This window comes from Pleurodeles waltl, chromosome 8, assembly GCF_031143425.1.
Source record: "Pleurodeles waltl isolate 20211129_DDA chromosome 8, aPleWal1.hap1.20221129, whole genome shotgun sequence".
NCBI lineage: Eukaryota > Metazoa > Chordata > Amphibia > Caudata > Salamandridae > Pleurodeles > Pleurodeles waltl.
The window spans coordinates 163,090,401-163,113,452 of record NC_090447.1 but is presented as its reverse complement, the minus strand read 5'-3'; the positions used below and the strand labels follow the sequence as shown (position 1 = coordinate 163,113,452).

The 23,052-nt window shown below is 43.4% G+C and overlaps 1 protein-coding gene across 2 annotated transcripts in view; it reads left to right on the top strand.

Annotated features, from left to right (window-relative positions):
- The window catches only part of NOX4 (NADPH oxidase 4), a 759,149-nt gene that overhangs the window by 578,934 nt on the left and 157,163 nt on the right, over positions 1-23,052 (top strand). For both annotated transcript variants that reach the window (XM_069204008.1, XM_069204009.1), the window contains one exon: positions 21,740-21,821. In XM_069204008.1, coding sequence (XP_069060109.1) covers positions 21,740-21,821 — 82 coding nt within the window. The remainder of the gene's footprint in view (positions 1-21,739; positions 21,822-23,052) is intronic.

Sequence of the window (23,052 nt, the reverse complement as noted above, 5' to 3'; positions counted from 1 at the left end):
ACTGCAGACCTAAAATAAATTAATGGTTTCCACAGATTTGGGTTTAAAATGTGTTTCTCCCTAGCAGCCCTACAGTAACCAAACAGTCGCTTACTGCATAACTGTTGGAGGGCAAATCTCGTTTTCACTACACCTGTGCATATTGATCTTCATGTTATTTCTAGCTTTGTGTTATTATTTCAGTGTTATTTTTGTAACACGAACTGTAGACCGATGCATTTCAGCTGAGAGGCTTTTTGGATCTAGTTAATTCCCGCGAGTCAAGCCACAAAAAACATTTATTATTGGAACATCAACCCATAAATAAGTATCAAACATTTTCGATTTACTGTAAAACAAATCTGAGTCAATCGAATAATATTCTACTCCCTTTCCCAGACCTGCCTACTGCAAAGCATAATACATTTTTTGTCACGTTTTACTATTCTATAAGTGCTGTCCTAGTGGGGCATCTAAATTCATGTTTAATTTGGCTTTAATTGAGGATGCATCAAAATTAATGTGACGGTTTCTTGTCGCAGTTAAATTAAAGTGTCAAGAATGAGTTTTAAGTCATTGTGCGAAATGAGGTTGCTGATTGAGGTGGGTGTGAGTCCTTCTCAAGCAACAGCCACCATCCTTGTCAGGGTGAACCACAAAAGTCACTAAATTAACCTGTGCTTAACCCTCTGGTAGCTTGGCTCAAAAGTAGCAAGGCTTAACTTAGGTGATGTGGACCTCTGAGTCAATATCATGTCCATTACACAGCCTGAGCACTTGCACCCCCAAAAAAATTCAAAAAGTGCTTGAATGAAAGGTCACTCAGACCATACATATACAGTTTACATTGGCTGCTGGCATGAGTTACGGAGAATGAAGCTCTACAGTGGCACTTCATGCGGTGTACGGAAAGCAACAAGGACCAGTTCCTTTATGTAACATTTCCAAGGGGATAGCTAAACTGACATGCTCCTATGGGCAAACCACCACTGTACACCAATGGTACAGGGTTTTAAATCGAATAACAAGTCATGGAACCTCAGATATTTTCTTTAACTGACTGTGGGGCAGATTTTACCTTACAAAGTCTCTTTGATTCTTTCTCTTGCACCTTGTGACCAGATTTGAACTCTTACAAATCTGATTACAAAACAACTCCTCCAAACATAGCTGTACTGACAGATGGGAATCTTTGTCAAGCACTCTTATGTATTGAGTATTCTATTGTTTCGGTCTGAGCAGTGTTATGTTAAGAATGTTATTAATTTAATATTTATGAACCCAGAAATTGCAGGTGTGCTCTCTGTAAGATTCTCTGTGGCAGTGATGTCACATTTCTCTCTGTAGTCTATTCATTAAGTGTTTCCTTTTTTGTTCTTCTGTCCTCTAAGCCTTTGTTTTGTTTTGTCAAGTGAACAACATCCCTGTAATTCAATATTTATGCATCTTTAGTTTTATGTATGAGTTCCACAATCAGCTATCCTTGCTTTCAAAGACAATGCATGGAAAGAGGAGTAATGGGGGAGCCATAATAACATGGCCTCTCTCCGGTGTCCAAAATGTAAGAAAAAAAATACCTGACCTTCTGCCACCTAGCTCCACTGCACTCTGTGCCTTCCTCTCCAGAATCTGTGCTCCCTGGTTCCCAGTGCTGTTCTCACAGGTTCCTTGAGAGACAGCTCAGAGCGCCTGGAATTCTTTTATGAGTTAGCAACAGAGGGTAACATCTTTTGTTAACCACTCTTGCTACGTCATAGCAGAGACTTAATGGATTTGAATCCAGTTATTCACTCTAGCAGTTCTCTACCTGAGCCATATATAACAAACAAATTGACACTGGTACAGGTTTTCTTAACCTCAGAAGGGTCCAAATCTGCATTGGGCCTACCAAATTTGACGTTAGGACCTACAGACCACATCAGATTTAGGGGCATATTTATACTCGGCACTGAATTTGCGTCATATTTTTTACGCAAATTCAGCGCAAACTTAACTCCAGATTTATATTTTGACGCTAGACCTGTCTAGCCTCAAAATATTTGAGTTAACGTCATTTTTTGGATGAGTGAACCCTCCTTGCACCAATCAGATGCAGGGTAGGCGTTCCCGTCCAAAAAATGACCCAAAGTGCCTAGCGCCTTTTTTATCCTCCCGTGCACAAATGGTGAACGGGGAAGGCGAGCCTAAATAAGGGTGCTAAGCCTGCTTAGCGCCATTATTTAATGCCTGGGCAGAGCAGGCGTTAGGAGACCTTTAGACCTATTTCCATGGTCAAACACCATGGAAAGAGCCCACAGGTGCCCTCCCCAAGCCCCAAGAACACCCACATCAGAGAAACAGCAGCAGATGGGGGACCCTATCCTAGGTAAGTAGGGTAAATTGAGGTAAGTATTATTATTATTTTCTTTTAAGTGCCATTAGGGGCCCTGAAATGGACCCCCCTACATGGCACTAGGTGCAGTGGCCATGCCCAGGGGACCCTTCTCCTGTGCTGGCCATTGGGGTGGTGGGCATGACACCTGTCTTTAAAAAGACAGGAGTCATGTGGTATGGATGGTTTTGTGTCAGGAAATGACGGTAGGCTGGTTAGAGGATTTTTTTTTTGTTTACCTCTAACCAGCCTACTGTCATTTTTTGAGGCAAACCCCCTTCCCCTGTACAGCCACCCCCACCAGGCTAACGTAATTTTCCTAGATGCTAGCCCACCCTTAGCGCCAGCTTGCGGGATTCCATAAATCTGGTGCCTAGCTGGTACTCTGGAATGGCGCAAGCCGGCGCTAAACTTTTTGACGTAAAACTGCGTTTGTGCAGCTTTGCGTCAAAAAGTATAAATATGGGCCTTAGTACTGTGACTTACCAGACATGCTACTGTTTACTGAATTATTTGACAGTTTAACAGTATCGCCACCCCCGCCGTTGCCAACCTACTCAGCCATCAGGTGGAGTCCTGTCACTGATCTGCTGATGCATCCCTGCCAATAGTCGTGTCTTTGTATTGATTTGTACCAAGAACACTCAGAAATAGTTATTTTATTCTTTGTGTTTATGAGGCTCAACTCATCTGAATATGCGTCAGCGACCTGTACAATAGAACAACTGCCGGCGTTGGGTTAACCCCTTCCATAGTACCACTTTGGAGCCAAACTCGAAAAGAAAACGACCAATGAGCGCTTTGTCGCCTCTGTAGTAAGCGCTATATAAATACTATTACAATACAATACAATGTTGCAACCAGTCCCCATATGATCAGAGCATCACAATACATAAACCAGTCAGCGCTGCGCATAACTCCTGCCACATGTAGTGAGGGTGGACAGGGTGGGAGCTTCAACAAAGCAAAGTAAGCCTTACGCCGCCACATAGTGGTGGTGACCCATTACTGCACCCGGTCAGAAAAACGGCTTGGGAGAGCGCTCCATGGTGTAAAATTCTATTTCGCTGGTATTCACCGTTCCCGGCCTTAAGGGATTTGGAGGTGGCGGACCTCCTTCTTTTTCACAAACATGAGCAGGGTACACGTTCGCATATGACTGACAAGGGGAGGTGAGGATACGGAAGGGATTTCCGTGCATTAGTAATAGCACAGAACGTGCTGCCAGGGATTTCGTGTTTACCATCTCTCCGGGTAGGATCCTTTCATCTCCCAGTGGTTTTTATTTGTCTGAACACAAGCTGAGGCGATCATCCTCCTGCGCGGCAATAATCTCCTTTGAAGAATGTTTAAATGGCTCTCTGTGGAAACACGTCCGCATTAAAAATGCAAGGGATGAACCATTAAAACAAATGGCATGCGGCAAACGTCTGCCCTCCGGTGGCTCTTTCCGTTTGCCATTACGCAGCTTTTAATTGCTAACACTAAACATAGTGCGTACCTTTTGGGTATGATGCTGATGGGGCATCGGGAAAGTGCCGATTGCAGCATTTCCAGACTACGAGGGCTTGAGAATGTGTATGTAAATGAGCGGAGGTTTAAGTGCGTGTAAACGTCACCTACGGCATAGATGCGGCTTTTGTGCATCTGAAGCTGGAAAAGTTGCTTTCGCAGCCCGCTCGCGCGCTGCCTCGCCTCTCCCTTGGTAAGGTTACACGCCATTTCCGGTTTAATTTCACGAACGATGACTGATTAAAATAAAACATCGGATGGGTGTTTGTAATTGCAATGGCTATGTGCATGAAACACGTCCATAAACTTCAGATTCGTTTCTCCGTATAGATTTTGGGCGAAAGGTCCGGGGTTTATGTCAAGGTCACTGGCGATTAACACGTCACCTATTCAAAAGCAGCAAGAGAAATTAACAGAGCGAGTCGAGCCAAAGGTCTGGCTTGGATGTCAGAGTCCGTGCACGACGAGGCATGAAAATGTTTGCTAAGTAAATCAGGTAGCAAACATCACGTAAACGTCTCTTCAGTTTCAAAAACGTTTATTTCTTTACGGTGTGGAAGCTTTTACATTAAAACAACACATTATAGCACTGCATTGAGAAGTATCTTATTTAAAGTGGTAACTTTTAAACGTGAACCTTTTAGTGAACTAAGAGGCAAAACAATTGTCATATAAACCGTGCAACTGGTCCAGATTATCATAGGGCAACATTAAAGACTATTCAATCAAACACAACAGGTTTTTGTATAATTGGTATACTGAATTTACATAGTTAAAAGTGTATTACTAAATCATGAGGAAAATAATGTTGGTGAAATTATATATTTGCCTAAAATCACACAATGCAAATTATCCAGGTTTTCTGATTTGTCTTTGAATAAGTCAGCCAGTAAATGGTTATCAATTTGTCTTTCCTTTTGTTAAATCTTTGTTTTTACCTCTTTGTGCACTTTTCTGTGGCCTTTATATAGTGTGATCTCGATCCAAAGGTACTGAAGGTCACCATTAATTTCATATAGGGATGGGGGATTAACAGCCTCATCACGAGACTCGTAGTGGTGGTTGGACCGCCGCACTCCTGGTGGTCCAACTGCCATATTACGACCTGGGCTGTCCGACTGCCACCACTGCCAGTACCCTGGTTCCAGAAGGGTTGGCGACGGCCAGAATCTTGGTCAGCCACAGTGGCATTCAGTTCAGCACCACCATGCTGATCAGAAGTCCTCTTTCTGCCAGTCTTTTAATGGCACAGTCCCCGCCATGAAAAGGCAGGCGGAAAGGCTGTGCTGGGGTTCTCAGGGGGGCCCCTGCACTGCCTACAGCCAGTGCAGTGGCCCCTCTGCCCAGTTAGTGCACATTCTAAGGGTACTGGAGGCCCTCTATGCAACAGTATTGGCCTCGGCTCCACAATGCTGCCGCACTGTTTTTACTGGACAGTATGGAGGTTTCCGTCGGTCAGTCCAGTGGAGCATCGTAACAGGGCCAGGGAGGATGCTACCAGCTCCGTGGCAGTCGCCAGCCCTGCAATGAGGCCCTAAGTGACTTGTCTAGAATCACATGATGTTGAGCCAACACCAAGAATCGGACCTGGTTCACCTACTACCAGAGTCATTAGTTGTGGCCATAAGGACACATCCAGGGTAGAGTGTGGAAGGCAGGAGAAAGACACATAAAAGCTCAGCTCGTTATGGGCTCAAGGTTCCAACAGGCCCTCGAGTTAAGCCACAGTCAGGTTACAGGCTCAAGCCTGGCTCGAGCTTTCTTTGGCTCGCCCACCTCTAAGAGAAACTCAGCTGGTAGTGCACTTCAAAGAAGTGATAATACAGCAAAAATATAGCATTGCATAGCAAGAGGTGAGATGATTAAGTGAAATAACGTAACATGGCACCACTTAATAGCATAGTATAGGGTGCTTTGAAGTATGCATTAGTTTCACTAGCAGTTTAGTAGAGCAATAAATACAAAAAAGAGTGCCATTAAATTGAGTAGCAGTTTTACCCATTATATACAACGTTTAGAGATTGTAACACTTTAAAGCAAGTGTTATATAGGAGGACATTCAATTTTTATTACACACATAAACACTCATAATACAATTATGTGTAGATTTGTGACCTGAAGCAGCCTTTTGAGATGTATGTGAGTGCAGGAAATATGTCTAGCTTCATACAATATGACATATTACATCGAGCACAATTTTTAATCCATCAGAGGGATTTTCTATTTAGTGCTGGAATCGTAAATGACAGCTGTGGAAAGAATACTGACCGGGCCTGATGCAGAGCTTCCAGCCAATGTCCTATGCCGTGATATTACTGAGAGTGACACAGCATGGACTGTTTGCCAGTTTGCTGCTGCAGACAGATTGCAACAGCTGTCGACATTGGCTCCACACTCTTATAGTGAAATGTCAATTGTGTTTGTAGAGTATTTCACACACCACACTACACATTTGGACAAGGTAAATGCGTGGTCTGATTGGCTTATCTCAAAAGAAGCAATGCACGGGCAATTTTCTTGAACCACTTAACTGGCTGTCGTAGATTAATGTGCAATTAAATCACTAGAGACATCCAAGCAACTATGACAGGTAAAGTGTAACTATACTGTCAGTAACTAGAAATTTAAAATGAAGAAACAATACCTCATGAATGGGTGTTTGGGTTCTTATTTTGCTGACAATATCCCAACCCATTTTTAAGTCAGATACATTCATAAATGTTCTGAAATGTCCATTCGAAGGCATCAAATTAGTGCTGTGTGCAAAGTCACATGGTTCCACTATAACGAAGTAAAGGGGCAAATTTACTAAGGATAACACGTTTTTACATTTGCTGTGCAAAATAGAATATTATACTTAAGGATATAGCAATTCATGACATACTTACTTTATGTGTGCTGTTTTAGGTATCTTTAGAATATCTCTAGTTTGTGATTTTCAAAATTTGTCACTGTCCGCAATTGGTAACTATAATCCCTTGATAAGATTGCAGAAGGCATAAGGATGCAGGGAGCTGTGTAGGCACGCTAAGAAAAACGAGTTGCTGTCTGGACAGTGTGTGGAGAAGCAAGTAACGTCAACATAGCAAGGGTGCCAAGGGTCCCTATGCAAGCAATGACAATGTGCCCCAACAATCAGCTTGGTAGCTAGACAGCTGCTAATGAAGTGCTGAGGGCCACTGAATCCTCCCTGCTAACCCCACCCCTGATCCCAGTGCAACTTCAGCTTGTGCATTGTTGATAGTTACGTCTCTGTGTACTGCAGGCCAAAACAGGAAACCTTCACACTGTTATTTTCTTCTGCCAGGAATATTGACAGGGCAAGATCAGTCAACAACCTTGAGTTCTTCACCTCCTTTGTTGGACAAGTGGGAAACACTCCAGCAAATGGTCAGAAAGAGAAAATGTAAATTCACAGAGTAAGAACTAGATGTGCTCAGTGAGCAGGGCAAGTTGTTTGATGCATCTTTGTACCATGTGAGTTCAAATGTGAAACAGGGTATCACATTATGAATACATGAGAATGTGACTTATTGTTGTGCTTTCAAGATATGGGGGCCAAACCCCACTCCCACGCCCCCACCTCACTGCCATGCTCAGCCTGGGGTTTTCTGCTGGGCCTGGCCACAAACCTAGCCCTGCAGCCAACCCCTTGCTGTGCATGGCCAAAGGCTGTCCGCAGCAGGGGTTTGGATTTACGTCCGGTAATTAAATATTACTTTATGTGAAAAAGAAAATAAACCTTAGAAATTCACTGAAAAAAACAAAGGTCAAAATAACATTATAGTTAGGTGAATTTGTCAGTGAGAACGTTAATGTTTTGATCTAAAAATACTATAGAAATTCACCAGTTATAGTTAGCAGAGCTAACTATAATCTCTGTCCCCCACCATGCACTGCTTATGATCTCACATATTACATCACCCATGACATGTTATATGACATCATTTATGCCATCGCTGATGAGAAAATCCAATAAGTGTGCCGGTTTGTTTTATAGTTTACATAATGGCAGGTAAGTAGCTACCATATTACTTTTCTACCTAATTTTGTTCTCTCTGGGTCTAGCTAACAGAGGAACAAAATTAGGTAAAAAAGTAACATGCTATATATATATATATATATATATAAATCATGTTATATGACCGTTTCCAAAGCAACTTTTTTTTATTTATATCTTTGGAGCCACTTGACAAATTCTTTGAAACTTTTCGATTAAATAGGTAAAGCGACAATGCTTTGGTATGCAATGTTTTGTGCTGAGGAGCTGTCTGGGGTTGAAGGTGGTTAAAGGAGGGAGGTAAGAAATTATTGTTTTTCATTTTAACTTCCATAGGAAACTAAACTTCGCAATTGGTTACTGCAAAAACCACTGAATGGAATTACATCAATCTTGGGATGAGGGCAAACATTTAATAAAGGATGTGCCTTTGCTTAGTTTGATGTAAATCTCTTTAGTAATTTTGGAAATACTGACATTACAAAAAGGTGCGTGATGGGTGTAGTTGGTTTAGATTATGATGATATCATGACTGATAATTTGCACTTCCTCCACAGATTTATGAGTGTACAAAGTATGCATGTATTAATTAAACAAAATAAATATACTCCATTAGATGAGGGACTTTTTTCTCCCATCATCCATTCCAATTAGGAATCCGGCTCTAGATTAAAAAATGAATAGACTCTGAATAGCTGGCCATGACAGACCGACATTACCCAAAAAAGAGTACCAATCAAAATGTTTACAACATTTATAAAAATAAAACTTAAGGTTGTAAGGTGAGCAAAGTCTGATTCCAGGCATATGTAAGTCAATTTGTTGTGGGATTGTCCAATCTTGCACCTTCTCCTAGTTGTTGTCATGAATCCTGAAATGCGTTTAAAAAAAAAAAAAAAATCAAGTTGGCTCACCTCAGTTACTCAGGGCCGATGGCCACACAGCAGGTCCTGAATGTCCACAGTGGTTGGGCTCAGGGCCTGGTCATAGTCCAGACCCTACAAAAAGCACTGCTGTGCAAGGCTGAATGCTCCTGCACAATAGATCTTGTCCCCTGGCAGAGGATTGGGGTGCTAACCCCTGCTGTGATTTGTTAAAGGCTTTGAGCAGCGGGGTTGGACTGTCAACCGAGGGGGATAATTGGATCCTGTTTTTCTGTGCAAAAGCCAAGAATGCACTGGAAAACCTCAGATAAAGTGCAGTTATGGATACAAAATAAAACCGAAAATCTCATGAGATTGCCTGATTATGGTTCACAAACCACAGCTCTCACACCTGCTTTCCATTTCATAGTTCACTCATAAAATGCAATGCTTTTGAGCCACTGGCTGTCCTGGAGACTCTCGAGCAGTGGTTCTTAACATTTTGACTTCTTTAAACCCCCACATAATCATTATTTGACCCCAGGGACCCACACTGAAACATGATTGGAATCTGGGGACCCCCAATGTGTCATTACTGGAAGGCGGGGGCCCTGGCCTAAGCATTTTCAATGATTTGAACTGCAAAAGGATAAACAAAAAATATAGAAACAAGCATTCATCAAAAATATAGACAAATATTTTATTTAATTCACAAACAAGTATATTTAAAAAAATCACAATTTCAGTTTTAATGGTAAGGTTAGAGCCTTTCTAAATTCAATTGAGGCCTGTTCTCTGGTGCTTCTGCTGGCATAACAAATTACACATGGACCTTGGCTGTAAGTTATTATCATTATGAACACCATTAGACGGTTTAGAGGGGTTAGGCTAAGAGATAGTTGGCTGCAGGCGAAGTGTGAATAATTCTTCCTCTGGGGTGTGTGGAACTGCATCATCATCTATATAAGGACAAATAAAAATTGAGAATACTGGGATGCTTATATGGTTTCTGCAACCCATACATATCCTCCAAGCTCCGTGAACTTGAGCCTACAGCTATGGCTCTGGGCTTAGGATGAGTCGGAAATACAGTCACTTGTTTTGGCCACATATAATTTGTGGCAAAAGTGCAGTTTCAGGTGCTGTTTGCTGCTGCTTGTCTGCATCTTCTATTGTCTGGCCCACATTTCCTGTGGCACTAATAGACACAGCACTCACAGGAGGTTCAAGAGGATTGCAAAAACATGTCCTTCTTGTAGTGTAATGGTTGGATGCTAAACAGAATTCAAAAATGCCATGATAAAGGTAAGGGCGATGCTCTCCAGAAGCCACTTTGCTCTTCATGCCAGTGCAGCAAGTGATAAGAGTGTGGTGTTTGTAGAAAGGGGTCCCAATAGAGGAAGAATACACCACCCAGGCCACAGCTGCTTTGCGGGCTGCTTTTAAAAGTACATTATATGCAAATGTGACTATGGAATTAAAGGTACTCCCAAAGACTCAAACTACCTGATTTTTAGGTCAAGCGCGCAAACGCTATGACATATTGTAATCTATCAGTTGGCTATTAACCACACCCACTGCACACCCATCACTATCACTTTTTCATAGGCTTGCCTTTCAAAAATCCTTTGTTATCATTGGTAAATGCTTTACATTTGTCCCTCCTGGGGGCAGTTTTTTGTTACTGCCCTGGCCATCGAGACTGTTACATGGATAATTGCATTTTTGCTGATATTTGACAGCAAGCAAACTTGTTTTTTTCTTTTGTGTCTCTCCTTCGCGCTCATGGCGGCCATGGCGCTTTGAATCAGCTAGCTTATGTTGACTGTTTTACTTTTTATTTTCAATTTATGTGGCAAGAAAAGTCCAGTTAGGCGTTTCAATGCTAATAGCTCTAACTTGAGCGAACGCAAACCCATTGTATTGCAAATGCTTGTTACATATGTTACCCCTAAGGTCCCCCGTAGGTGCCGTAGGGCTATAAACAGCAACATTATAAAATATGTTTTATATGCCTTGGTGAGGGTAAACTGCCAATTTAGTTTTCCCCATTGTAGTACAGTAGCTTCATAGGCTAACATAGGAAAACTTTATTAAACTATAACTATCACAAGGATAGAGCTATAATTTTTATTTGTGGACGTAAATGATAGTTCAAGTATATACAACAGTTTGCCTCTGTTAGATTTCTTATAACTGTCACAGAAAAAAGTTATAGAACTTTCTTTTCTGTGAGTCAATATCCAGCCTTCCAGCAGCTCTTCTCTGATTGGCCAAACTCTGCCAGTCTGATCCAAGCTGCCTTAATGAGGTGTGAAGTGGCCTGCTTTGAGACAAGGGGGCCTCTGGTGGGCGGAGATCTGCAAGCAGAGAAAAAGGCAGGAAGGAATGAATAGCCATGCTGGTCTTCAAAGTGGGAATTACAGTTAGGACAGGACCCAGGCTCACCCGAACATCCTGCCACCCCAGCCAGATGGGAGCCCCAATAATTAGATAAGCAGAGGGACTGGAGTGGGAGTGCTAGGGAAATTAAGCCACACCAGTGGGATGGCGTAGCCAGATCCTAACCCCAAGGCGAGACTTTCTCCATCTTGGATTTTTAGAAGAATAGTGCTTCCTGGGATTGATTTTTGCCACACTTCATAGGATGTGGTCACCCGAGAGGGTGGCACCCTGCATCCCATTGTTCAGGTATTCCACTGTGCTTGCAGGCCCAGGAACACTGAATAAATATGGGAGAGTTGTCCAGCAACTTAGATCACTGCTTGAACCACAAGGAGAAGAAGGACTGCCCTGCTGGAACCCTAGGCTGCAACCTAAAGGACTGCAATCTGCATGACTGCACCCGCTGCACTCTGAGGAACTACAGCTCTAAAGACTTATCCTGGCTTCAAGAGTGTGAAGGAGCAGACTCCCTGAAAGCAACAGGTGAAAGGAGCTTCATCTCCAACATCCCCTCCAAGTAGGACTCAGCTGTCACCTTTGTCTGAACTTTTGAGGATTTGCCAGATGCATTCCGGGAAACGTAGTCCCAACATCTCAGACCTTCTAAGCCCTTGGATTGGTATTGTGGACCCTTAGAGACCTAAAGGAGGAGTTCTGGAAGGAGATCCAGAAGTTTGGAGAACTTTTGGAACAAAAACTCCACAAGGTGACCAACCCGTTGACAAGAGTTAAGCCGCCGACATCGACCTGCAACCCGGCCTGAAATTCAGGTTTGTCTCGCTGAAGCTCTGGAGCTTTTCCCCATTGACGAAACTTCCAGGAGTTGACTGGGAGCTCACGCTGAGCCAAGCAGACAACGTTGCATCGGATCCTGGCCTGACAAGGAGCTTCACCCGGCGACAAGAGAAAAAGCTCCAGAAAAACGACAAAGTCTGAAGGTAAAACTCAGAAGCAGGACTCCCGCTCAGTGTATCCAGGTTGGGCTCAATAGCGGTCGGCCTCAAATTGTGACTTGGTCCTGTGCAAGTGCGACCAGATGTCCCCGGCTGGTGCGATTGGTTTTTGCACTCTAGAAAGCACATTTTCTTAATTTATTCCTTTAAAATTCATATCTCTAGTTCCCTACATTAGATTTTTAGTAGGTTTGGTGTCATTGTAAAGATAAAAATATTGTCTATTTTTATAAATCGGTGTTGAATTTTTATTGTGTTTTGTGTCTTACTTATTTAATGTTTTGGTGTTTTTAAATGCTTTACACACCTGTTTCTTAAGTTAAGACTTCCCACTCGTTACCAGGAGTTGAGCAAGGGATTAATTTACTGAGACAATTTCTGGATAATTACTGGACCTTATATTGTGATTGTGGCCTTGTTATTAGTTGTGGGTACCTACCAACCCCTACTAATAAACCACTTTCCAACACCCCCAAAGGCAGCCAACCATATACTGTACACGGCCTTTGGCTATGTCTGGCGTTGGGGTTGGCCACAGCTCTGGCCCTGGGGACCCCATTCCCTGGGCCTTTTTCTGTAAAAGGACGGGCCATGTGACCTCCTCTTCCCAAACCTATTATGGCCCTCGGCCCATAAATATTTTAAAGGGGAGCGGGACCCTGTGGTCCCCCTCCTCGAGCCTCATCATGCCATGGGTTCCACATCTCCTGGGGCCTTTTTTATTTTAAAGGGAAGGGGGGGCACGTGACCCCTCTCTCCAAGCCTTATTATGCCCTGGGGCCCCCATCCCCCATGTCCTTATTTATTTTATAGGGGACGGTGGTCATTAGATATTTTCCCACACAACACGCTCTCCAAGGGCCCATGCCATGCTGTAGACCAAGCATATAGAAAGTCCATGCCACCTTCTAACAGAAAACTTCAAAACAGTATTTCGATCTCTCGTTATTTTGAGGCTCCATTACAGAAGCTCTCTACTGACTGGCATACCCAGAACCTACCTGGCCTCTTAAATAGCTGCCCTCCATGCCTCAGCTTTTTGGATCTATAACATCAGCTCTCCATAGAGGCCAAAAGTTATTCATTGTCCTTATTCACAACCATGTATGAGGGAGCAGTAAACTACCAGGCACATGAAGTAATCATCTCAGGAGGTTCCCTCTCATTTTGAAGTAGACTGTATGCATTCAGCGATTTTCTCCTTCAATAAAACTGGAAATGTTAAGCATTTTCTTCCAGACACTGCTCTGACAAATATGTAGCTCCAGGATCCTCCCTCCCCCTGGCATTATGACTTATCTCCTTAATAGGACAGTTGTAAGGAAGATCGTAAAATACTACTTATCCGTTGTCAATTCCAGTTGACTATTCATGGCTATTAAAAATGTGATAAACCGGAAGAATTTCTGAATTGTGACTAATATAGATAGGTTATGAGTCTTTACAGTATATGGCAAATCAGAACTCTTATCTCCTACTCTCCTCGAGCATCCTCTTATCGTGTAATGAGCTTAGGCTGTAGCAGGGGCTGCTGGATGCCTTGTGTTCATTTTCAAACCATAACCTGTACATTTTCCTTTCTGGATCTTCAGTGTGTTATTACAGTAACTCTTACCTGTGTGTTCTGTCAGGACTGATTCTCTTTGATAAATCGTTGTGCTGTCACGGTGGGACCTGTTCGTCCTAGCTAAAACAGCTAAAATAAAAACTATGCACGGTTTTTTGTATGTCCCTTCTGTTCCATGCCTGTAAAGGCCATTAAGGTCATGTGCTGTTCAAACGTAATGTGGACTGAATTTGTCTTACCCTTGTATATTTTCTTCCCATAATAATGTTCCACCCCCACCTTTACCAATTTGCTGCCTTTTGCAATGCTGATTACATTTTTATTTTATAACTTACATTCCGATAGTGTCACCTTTGCTCAAACTACTGATTATAGTGATCTGGTACATCTTTATTGGTAGAGGTGACGTTGTCAAGGAACACATAGTTTAGGGCACATGCTTGAAGTCAAACCATAGCATCTGTTGGGCATTTGAGGGGCTCTAAATAATGTGTGCTGCTAATTAGCTTTGGCCATTCTTTTGTTTTCGCTAATTAGCGCTAGGCAGTTCTGTGACCTTAAAAATGTAATTACCTCTTGTTGCCACACTGACTTCTACATGTGCAATTCAGCATAAAGTCAGTTTGTGCATAAAAGGCAACATTTATTTAGATGAGTGACTCCTTTTATGGATTGACCACTGAAAAGGATGTATTTCTGAACAGCATTTCTTTTTATTTCGAAAAGACTTAACTTTGGTTTCCAAATAATAATCAGGACCTATGCACAGGGTTGGGGAATGAAGTCCTCGAGATCCCCCACTCACAGTTTGAGAACTGTTCTTCTCCCATCATGTTGAAAGAAATGAACACACATTCGCCCTTTTGCCGTTCTCTGTTTCCCATTGACCACACTTATAAGTATAATAATGGGCCTAATGATGGGTGTTAGATTTTTCATCCTTGGCGTGGTCTCCCTTAACTTTTTGCCTTTGTTCCCCAGGTTGTTGATCTGTGCTGGACTCTGATTTTCCTGTTTTTGTTACTCTGGGCACTTTACCACCGCTAACCAGTGCTAAAGTGCAAGTGTTCCTTTACAAAATGTGTATGTAATTGGTTTATCCATGATTGGCATATTGCACTAAAGGTACCAGGGCCTGTAAATCAAATACTACTAGTGGGCCTGCAGCACTGGTTGTACCACCCACATAAGTAGCTTTGTAATCATGTCTCAGACCTGCCACTGCAGTGCCTGTGTGTGCAGTTTTAACTGTAAATTCGGCTTGGCAAGTGTACCCACCTGCCAGGACTAAACCTTCCCCTTTCTTACATGTCAGACACCCCTAAGGTAAGCCCTAGGTAGCCCCAAGGGCAGGGTGCAGTGTATGGTTAAGGTAGGACATATAGTAATGTGTTTTATATGTCCTGACAGTGAAATTCCACTAAATTCGTTTTTCACTGTTGCAAGGCCTGTCCCTCTCATAGGTTAACATGGGGGCTACCTTTTAAATCTGATTAAAGGGCATTTTCTTGATTATACCATTTCTGTGACTCTGCCTGCTTGTGGATTCCCTGTCTGGGTCAGTTTGACAGTTGGGCTGGTTGCACCTCACACTAGACAGTGACACAAAGAGAGCTGGGGTGTAGCCTGCATATCCCGATAAGCCATCTCTGCTAGGAGGGAAGGGAGGAGTGGTCACTCACAGCTGAAAGGGCCTTGCCTGCCCTCACACAATGCAGTCTCTGACCCCCTGGTGAGTGTCTGGGGCTTGGCCTGGACAAGGCAGGATTTCACATTCAAAAGAGACTTAGGCCTACTTCAAAGGAGAAATTGGGTATAAGAAGGGCACCCAAAACCACAGGCTTTAGAAACCCTTCTGGAAACAAGAGGAACCTCTGCCTGGAGAAGAGCTGAAGAGCTGAGGAAGAAGAGCTGCCCTGCCTTTGACTATGCTTTGTGGAGCTATCCTGCAGTTGCTGCTTCTGCCAGAGTAAGAGGGCAAAGACTGGACTTTGTGTGTCTTCCATCTTGAGAAGAAATCTCCAAGGGCTTGATTTAGAGCTTGCCTCCTGTTGTTTGATGTCTCAGGGACAGCAAAGACTTTCTCTCTGCCAGCACCTGGAGTCTCTGGAGAGACTCCTACTCTGCCCTGTGGTGCCCATCCAGTTCCTGGGACCCTGAAAGGAGAAGCTGGCAGCCTAAGGACAAGGAAATCCAGGCACAGAGCGCCGTACGGGGAAAAGATCGACGCAACTCCGATCTGCGGCTGAAGAAATGACGCGCCGCTGGCTCCCCAGCTGAGAAACGATGCTCGCTGGAAACGCGACCAAAGATTTGACGCACGGAGCAGGAGAAATGATGTGCAGCATCGCTGATGAAGGCTAGAGATCATAACTCGCGCTGCGGAGTTTTCAGATCATCGTGCGGCTGGATTTCTGACTCAAATACCACTGTGTGTGGAAAAACAATGCAAGGCCTGCCCGGACCTGAGATCGATGCATCGCTCTCCTCCAGAGAGAAGAAACGACGCGCCCGACCTGGCGAAAGAAGAAACGATGCACGGTCCCGCTCGTGAGTGGAATCAACGCATCGCAAACCCTTTTTGACGCGCACTCGCCCGTGCGGGGTTATTTTTGATGAGCCCAAGGTACTTTTTCACACTAACAGCGTTAGTGTGTGTTTAAAAATACTTAAAGACTCTTTTTGCATTTTTATTGATAACTTGACTTGTGTATTGTGGATTCTTGTCGTTTTGGTCTTGTTTTGCTTAGATAAATATTTCCTATTTTTCTAAACCTGTGTTGTCATTTTGTAGTGTTTTCATTAAGTTACTGTGTGTGTTGGTACAAATACTTTACACCTAGCACTCTGAAGTTAAGCCTACCACTCTTCAAGCTACCAAGGGGTAAGCAGGGGTTAGCTGAGGGTGATTCTTTTTTACCCTGACTAGAGTGAGGGTCCTTGCTTGAACAGGGGGTAACCTGACTGTCAATCAAAGACCCCATTTCTAACAATGTCAGAGAGTTCCTGCACTCACAACGCACATAAACGCAAATGAGAGGTGTGCCAGGCTCTTATTTCAAGGCCATGCTCTGTGACTGAGGACCGCACTTCAATTTGCATCTGGCCCCACCTCCCAAATGTAGATTTTCATTTGCATAGAGGTCTGTGTGCAAAGCGATTTGTGCATGCTCTTTAAGAATTTGCAGACCTGCAAAATTAATGTTTTCCTGAATCTGCGCTTGCACAAATCATGGCACTTAATCAACTCGTGGATATATGTATGTACGAATATTGCCAGGTTTCACTTCCCATGCCCTCCGTTCCCCTATATGTTAATGATCGTAGGGAATAGGAATGCCCATAGAAGGCACCATAGCAGCCTTAAAACTGGACCACTTCTACAGCTTCAGCCCATGGGTCCTGCTGTTCACCATAAGTAGTACCAATATACATAGATGCTTGCATCCAGGTAAGGCATTCCAGTAATTCAAGAATACTATAGGTCCAGGTCCCTAAATATGAGCGGTTGTGTGCAGCCTACTACCTACATGGCAGAGCTGCCATAGGTGCCAGGCTATGGGTGGAAAATATACCTCTAAACTCCAACCTTAAACCCAGAAGAATGCTCTAAAGGCACCTATTTTTATCAAGATGTCTTAGGAACAGTTCCCCACTATTCCTGGAGATGCTTGGGTTTTGATGCATGTTGCGCTCTTTAAGATCTTCTCACACAGTCTACGTACCCGTAATGCATGGTAATACTCCAGTCTCTGCCAAACTGGTGGATGCACCTTACTCATGATGTGTAAATATACATAACAGTGATGGTTGGAATGCTTGAATTAATCTCAGTCACTGGTAATCACTCTGGGCTGCATCCCAATCTATTGTAATTTTGCACACCATGCTATCTTAGTTTGGACCCAGCCATATGCAGACCAGTCTTGACCTTGCTCCAATAGGTACGGTCCAGCCCGAACTGTCAAGCCGGGGCCTCCCTCAACCGGAACACAAACAACCCAGGACCGTTTTCACCCTAGGTAATTGGCTCATCAGCTGGGTACAGCTTGGTTCCAGTGACACAGTGTGCACGGGACCCACATCTGGGCATACTTGTCCAAATTAGGGTGACACTTATGGCTGGGTTTAAAATGTAATGGCATGGCAAGCAAGAAGAATGATAGATACTTGCCCAGATCTGTGACTGGTGGTGAATGCTTGACATTGTTCAGCATTCCGTCCATCATCTGTTCTTTATACATGCGTCCCCCAAGTGAAAAAGGTATTCCCAGACGTGAGTCCTGTGCTCCCTTTGCCACCGGATTCAGGCTGGCCTGGCTGATGAGGGTTGATACCCCAAAACCAGTCCTAGGATGCTTGTTTCGGGTCCAGTGAGGACCTGGCCTGGCAGTTCCAGCTGGACTGTTCCCATGGGGAGCAGGGTCAAGACTGATTTGCATATGGCTGGGTCCAAACTGGATGGCGTGGTGAGCAAAAGCATGATGGATGTAGCCTGAACCTGTGACTGGGGATGATGTTTCAATATTGTTCAGTATTCCATCCATGATCTGGTCTTTTTGCATGATTCATGATGTGGACAGTAAATCTGCATTTCCTGGCACTGCCCCAATGCCATTGTGAAGATGAACATGGGACTGCTTTCCACCCTATTAATATATCTACGTGAATTTGAGAACCTACTTCAGAGATCTGTGTGAAATTCGGCTCCTACAGTATAGACTTAGCCTTTCACCCTTCTGAGGTTGATAAAATGAATCCTATAAGTCAGCCGCCACCAGTCATGTTTCTGACGTGCATATAACAAGCACCATTCATTTGGGTATTCACAACACACAAGCAGTTCTGTGCTGTGCACTATAGAAATGTTTTTATAATATATCTTCTCGCATAGCGCCCCAAGCTTAAACTCACATGATTAGCTAGATGTTTCCTGCTGCACCTTACATTCGCCAACAACCGACTCCATTTCACTTTTGAAGGAAGCAACTAAGAGGTCTATCAAAACTCCACCCAGTTTTGCTATGAAAAACGTGCATATTTGGGACATCATGTTTTGCGCAGGTTTATTACCTAATTGTAAGTTAGACCGTGATATTTCAGTAGAGGAAACAATTAATCCGAAGAACGACTAATGAAATATCATATAGAACACATGTTGCCTGGGCTTAGTTTTCATGTCTCCAAATCAGGGCCTCTTCAGTTTATATGAGCGTTTGATTCAGGGGTGAAAACCCTGAGAGCATGGCTGCAAAACGGAGGCAAGTTGCCAGGATGAAATTTCTGTACTTTGGAAAGGTATCCTTGTAATAAATAGACATTTGCATTAAAATGGTGTCCTTACCTGGCAATATTTACAGTTTGTCTCACCCCTTTTTATGCTGAGCGGGCTAGCGCTCTGGTCCGTTGCAATCTATCTGTGGGCTTTTAACCACACCCAGAGCACTCCCATCACTATCACTTGTTCCTGGGCTTGCCTTTAAAAAATATTTGTTATAATTGGTAAATGCTTTACGTCTGTCCCTCCTTGGGGAAGTTTGGTTACCGCCTTGGTCATCAACCCTGTTACACGGATAATCGCACTTTTGCAAATACGTTTGACTGCAAGTGAATTCCTTTTTAGGGTCGAGCCTGCTTTGCATGCGCTCGCGCATGCGTATAGCAGGGAGACTCTTTAGTATTTAGAAAAGGGCTCCGAGCCCTGTCAACTTCACGTCAGTGCTTTTTATTGGTTCGTGGGCTTCCCTAATTAAATCGGCTTGCTTTCATTAGTCGAAGGCACGCATAGGTCAGGCCTTTTCCGGTGGCTAGCCCTCCTCGAGCGCAGCGACCAAGTACAGAAAACATGCGAGGCTCGCTGTTTTCCATCCGGCTGGTGGACTTTTTTTTAAACTAATTTACGAGCCCGATCTCGCTTGGCAGAAGTCGAGCGCTTTACCTACTTGATTTCACTTTTTCGGGTTACGTGCATAAATGCACTTTTGCCCGATAGGTGAAAAGTCGGGTTAGGAGATTACAACGCGATCGGCTCTAACACGAGCAAACGCGAGACCCGATGCATTGTAAATGCTTGTTCCATTTTGTGGCTTTCCTTCGTGCTCATGGTGGCCATGGTGATTTGAATCGGCTCGCTTATGTCAACTGTTTTACTTTTCATTTTTAATTTAAGTGGCAAGAAAAGTCCAGTTTGGATTTTACACCTTGAGCAAACGCAAGTCTGTTTGCACTGCAATGGCTTGTTCCTCTTCTTACATGGTATTTAGTTTGCGTCTACAGCAACCATCAACTTTATTCCCTAGGCTCAGCCACTCATGTTTTTGCATCCTCACTTTTTAGGGATGAACATTATATTTACCAAAAAAAAAAAAAACTCTTGTTTTCCAGGGGAAAATAACGTTATTTTTTAAAAAGGCATCTTTTTCAGATATCAATGTTTATTTATAAAAAATAAAAAATAAAAGTTAGCTAAAAGGGTAAATTTCCAGAACTACTTGTCTTTTCATGGCTCTTCGGGGTACTTTCATGCTATGACGACTAGAGGCATTTGATCCTCTATATTGATTACGTTTTTTAATGACTTAATGACGGCTGCTGCTTGAAGCTTCAGGCAATAAGTACTGTGGTCGTAGCTCTTTCCTCTGAGTCCTTCAGTGAGATCTGTCTGTGATTGCTGTTTATCATCTACCGTCTGTGTAACTTCTTGGTTTTTCCCCGATGGTCAGCCGTGGAGAATGATCTCTAACATTCTTCTTGGAGAGGCAGTATGGATAAATAGGAAGAAGTGTACTATAATAGCGAAATAAGAGGCCAGAAACGTTAAAAAAATAAACTAATAGGGCATGTGAAAATGACTACCCACCATTTTGGAAGTCCCCTTGTACACATGACCTTTGGCCATTTTTGTGAGATTGTGCAATTTTGCATTCGGTTTTCAACATTTTCTTCTGGAATGTAACCCCCAACATCTTTGGAAAGGATTATGCTCTCATTAGTTTGTGAGTACCCGTTTAGGGAGTATGGCTTTGTAGAAAATGTAGTACAAATTATGCTCTGAAATGCAGCATTTGGACACAATACAGCAATTTCCCAGGTGGAGAACCCTAACCCTTGAGATGCAACTGAATGTTACTCACTTTGCTCTCTTCCTGTGTGAAATGTGTAAAAGGTATTTTTTATGTCACACATCTGTTAGACTTAATCAGCCTCCAGTGTTCATGGCTGCCCTTCATGTCACCCCCTATTTAGAAAGTTCAGCACTGACCATGGTGCTCCTTGAGGAATATCTTGCTCCACCATTCCCCCGCACGAAAACCTATTTCCACCTCCAGATATTCTAGTACCACACTGAATTGGGAATGAATGAGAAAATTCTTACTCCATGGGATTCATTTTCTACACTGAATAAAAATGTCCACTCTGCAAATGCACATTTGTGTTATCTATCCATATAGGGAATGGGCCCCATTATGGAATTCCTACGTCTTAATTCTGTCTTAGTTTGCAAAGTGTTCTCCAGGTCTTCTTTGTGAGTCCCTAACAATAAGGAATTTGCTTTAAACCATAGGACTAATCCCATTGGAACAAATCTCTGCATTTTCTGCATTTTCTTAAGAAATAGGCTGTTTCCGATCCACCACACGTTTTGTAGTGTTATGCTATTTTGCTATGCTATGCAACCAGACCTCCCTAATCATACTTTATATCATAGGCTTTCTGACCTCAATGCTTGAGAGCTCTATGTATCCTAAGCATAAAAGGATACAGCAATGAAAGCATGAGAATGTATGCAGTGATGCTGTATTGTACCACGAGGGCTTCTTTGCTTTGCCCAGGATAACAACCTGTTTTATTTATCATGCATTTATTTAAAGTAAAATGAGGATAGAGAAAAATGATGTGGCAAATGTGTTTTTTTCCAAACCTACATTAATCTGCGTCTTTTATGAGCTAGATAAAGAGCAAGTTTTAGAAACAATTGCAATTAAAGCATTTGCTCGGAACGGGATTCTGGCTCCATTATTTACGAGCTGTGACATTTTCTTTTCGCAGAGAGATTTCGGGATTTACTGCTTTCCCATTCGAATGAAGCTGCAGAGATTTTGCCCATCCTTCAGCAAAGGCATTATCCATCGTAAGTATTATGATGTTTCTGTTTTTCAGAAGTAATAAACATCTTTTCTAAAAAGGGCAGCTGCCAGCCGAGCCCCTGTGCAGCCAGCGCTGTGCTCTGCCTGGCTGTGGCAGGAAGACATGGACACGCTCCGGCAGTGGACCAGCCATCGGTGAGGGTCTCCTGGCAGGGTGATTTGGATGAGCTGGGCTGCTCAGTTTCGTTTCACTTGACACTGTGTGTTGACAAAGGCAGATGTTTTCATCAGGTTAATCCCGGCTCTTGTCTGCTGGGATCTCCCCCATTTACGGTGACAGACCCGTTTGGGTTTTAATAAGCAACCCAAGAAAAGCATAGCCATGCTAAAACAACTGAGGTGCTCTAGAAATGAATTTGGGCAGGCTGGGAAAATATTTAGGGGCAGATTTATGCACCCCTTAATGGCCCCCTAATGCCACCATAGTGGTTGTTAGGCAACTAGCGTCAACATTTTGGCGCTAGCTTAGTGCTTTGCAGGATTAGCGTAAAACATTTTGATACTAATACTGCAAAGCAGCCAGAGGCTCAGTGAAACCAATGGGAGCCTCCTTTCAATGTCTGCTCTTAGCAGGCATTAAAAATGCTGAAAAAAATTACGCAAAGAAATCCCCTAATGCCAGAATGCCCCCTTGCATACATTATGCCTGGCACAGCGCCACTTTGCAAACCTGGCACAGCATTTTTGGCCATCTAACGCCACATTAGCATACAAAAAATGACGCTAATGTGTCGTTAGATGGCGCCAGGCCCTCTTAAATCTGGGTCTTACTCCTGTATAACTAGAATGGCAGTGGTAAGGACACTTTGACGCCACCATTTTGAGCCACTATGTTAGGATTGGCACTTTAAATCAATCAATCAATCAATCAAAGATTTATAGAGCGCACTAATCACCTGTTAGGGTCTCAAGGCGCTGGGGGGGGCGCTACTGGTCGTAGAGCCATGTCTTGAGGTGTTTCCTGAATGTCAAAAGGTCTTGGGTCTGGCGAAGGTGGAGCGGTAGGGAGTTCCAGGTCTTGGCGGCTAGGTGAGAGAAGGATCTTCCTCAGGCGGTGATGCTGCGGATGCGGGGGATGGAGGCGAGGGCTAGGCTGGCGGAGCGAAGATTGCGGGTGGGGGTGTGGAAGGTGAGTCTGTCGTTGACATAGGCTGGGTCTGTGTCGTGGAGGGCCTTGTGTGCGTAGATGAGGAGTTTGAAGGTCATCCTCTTTGA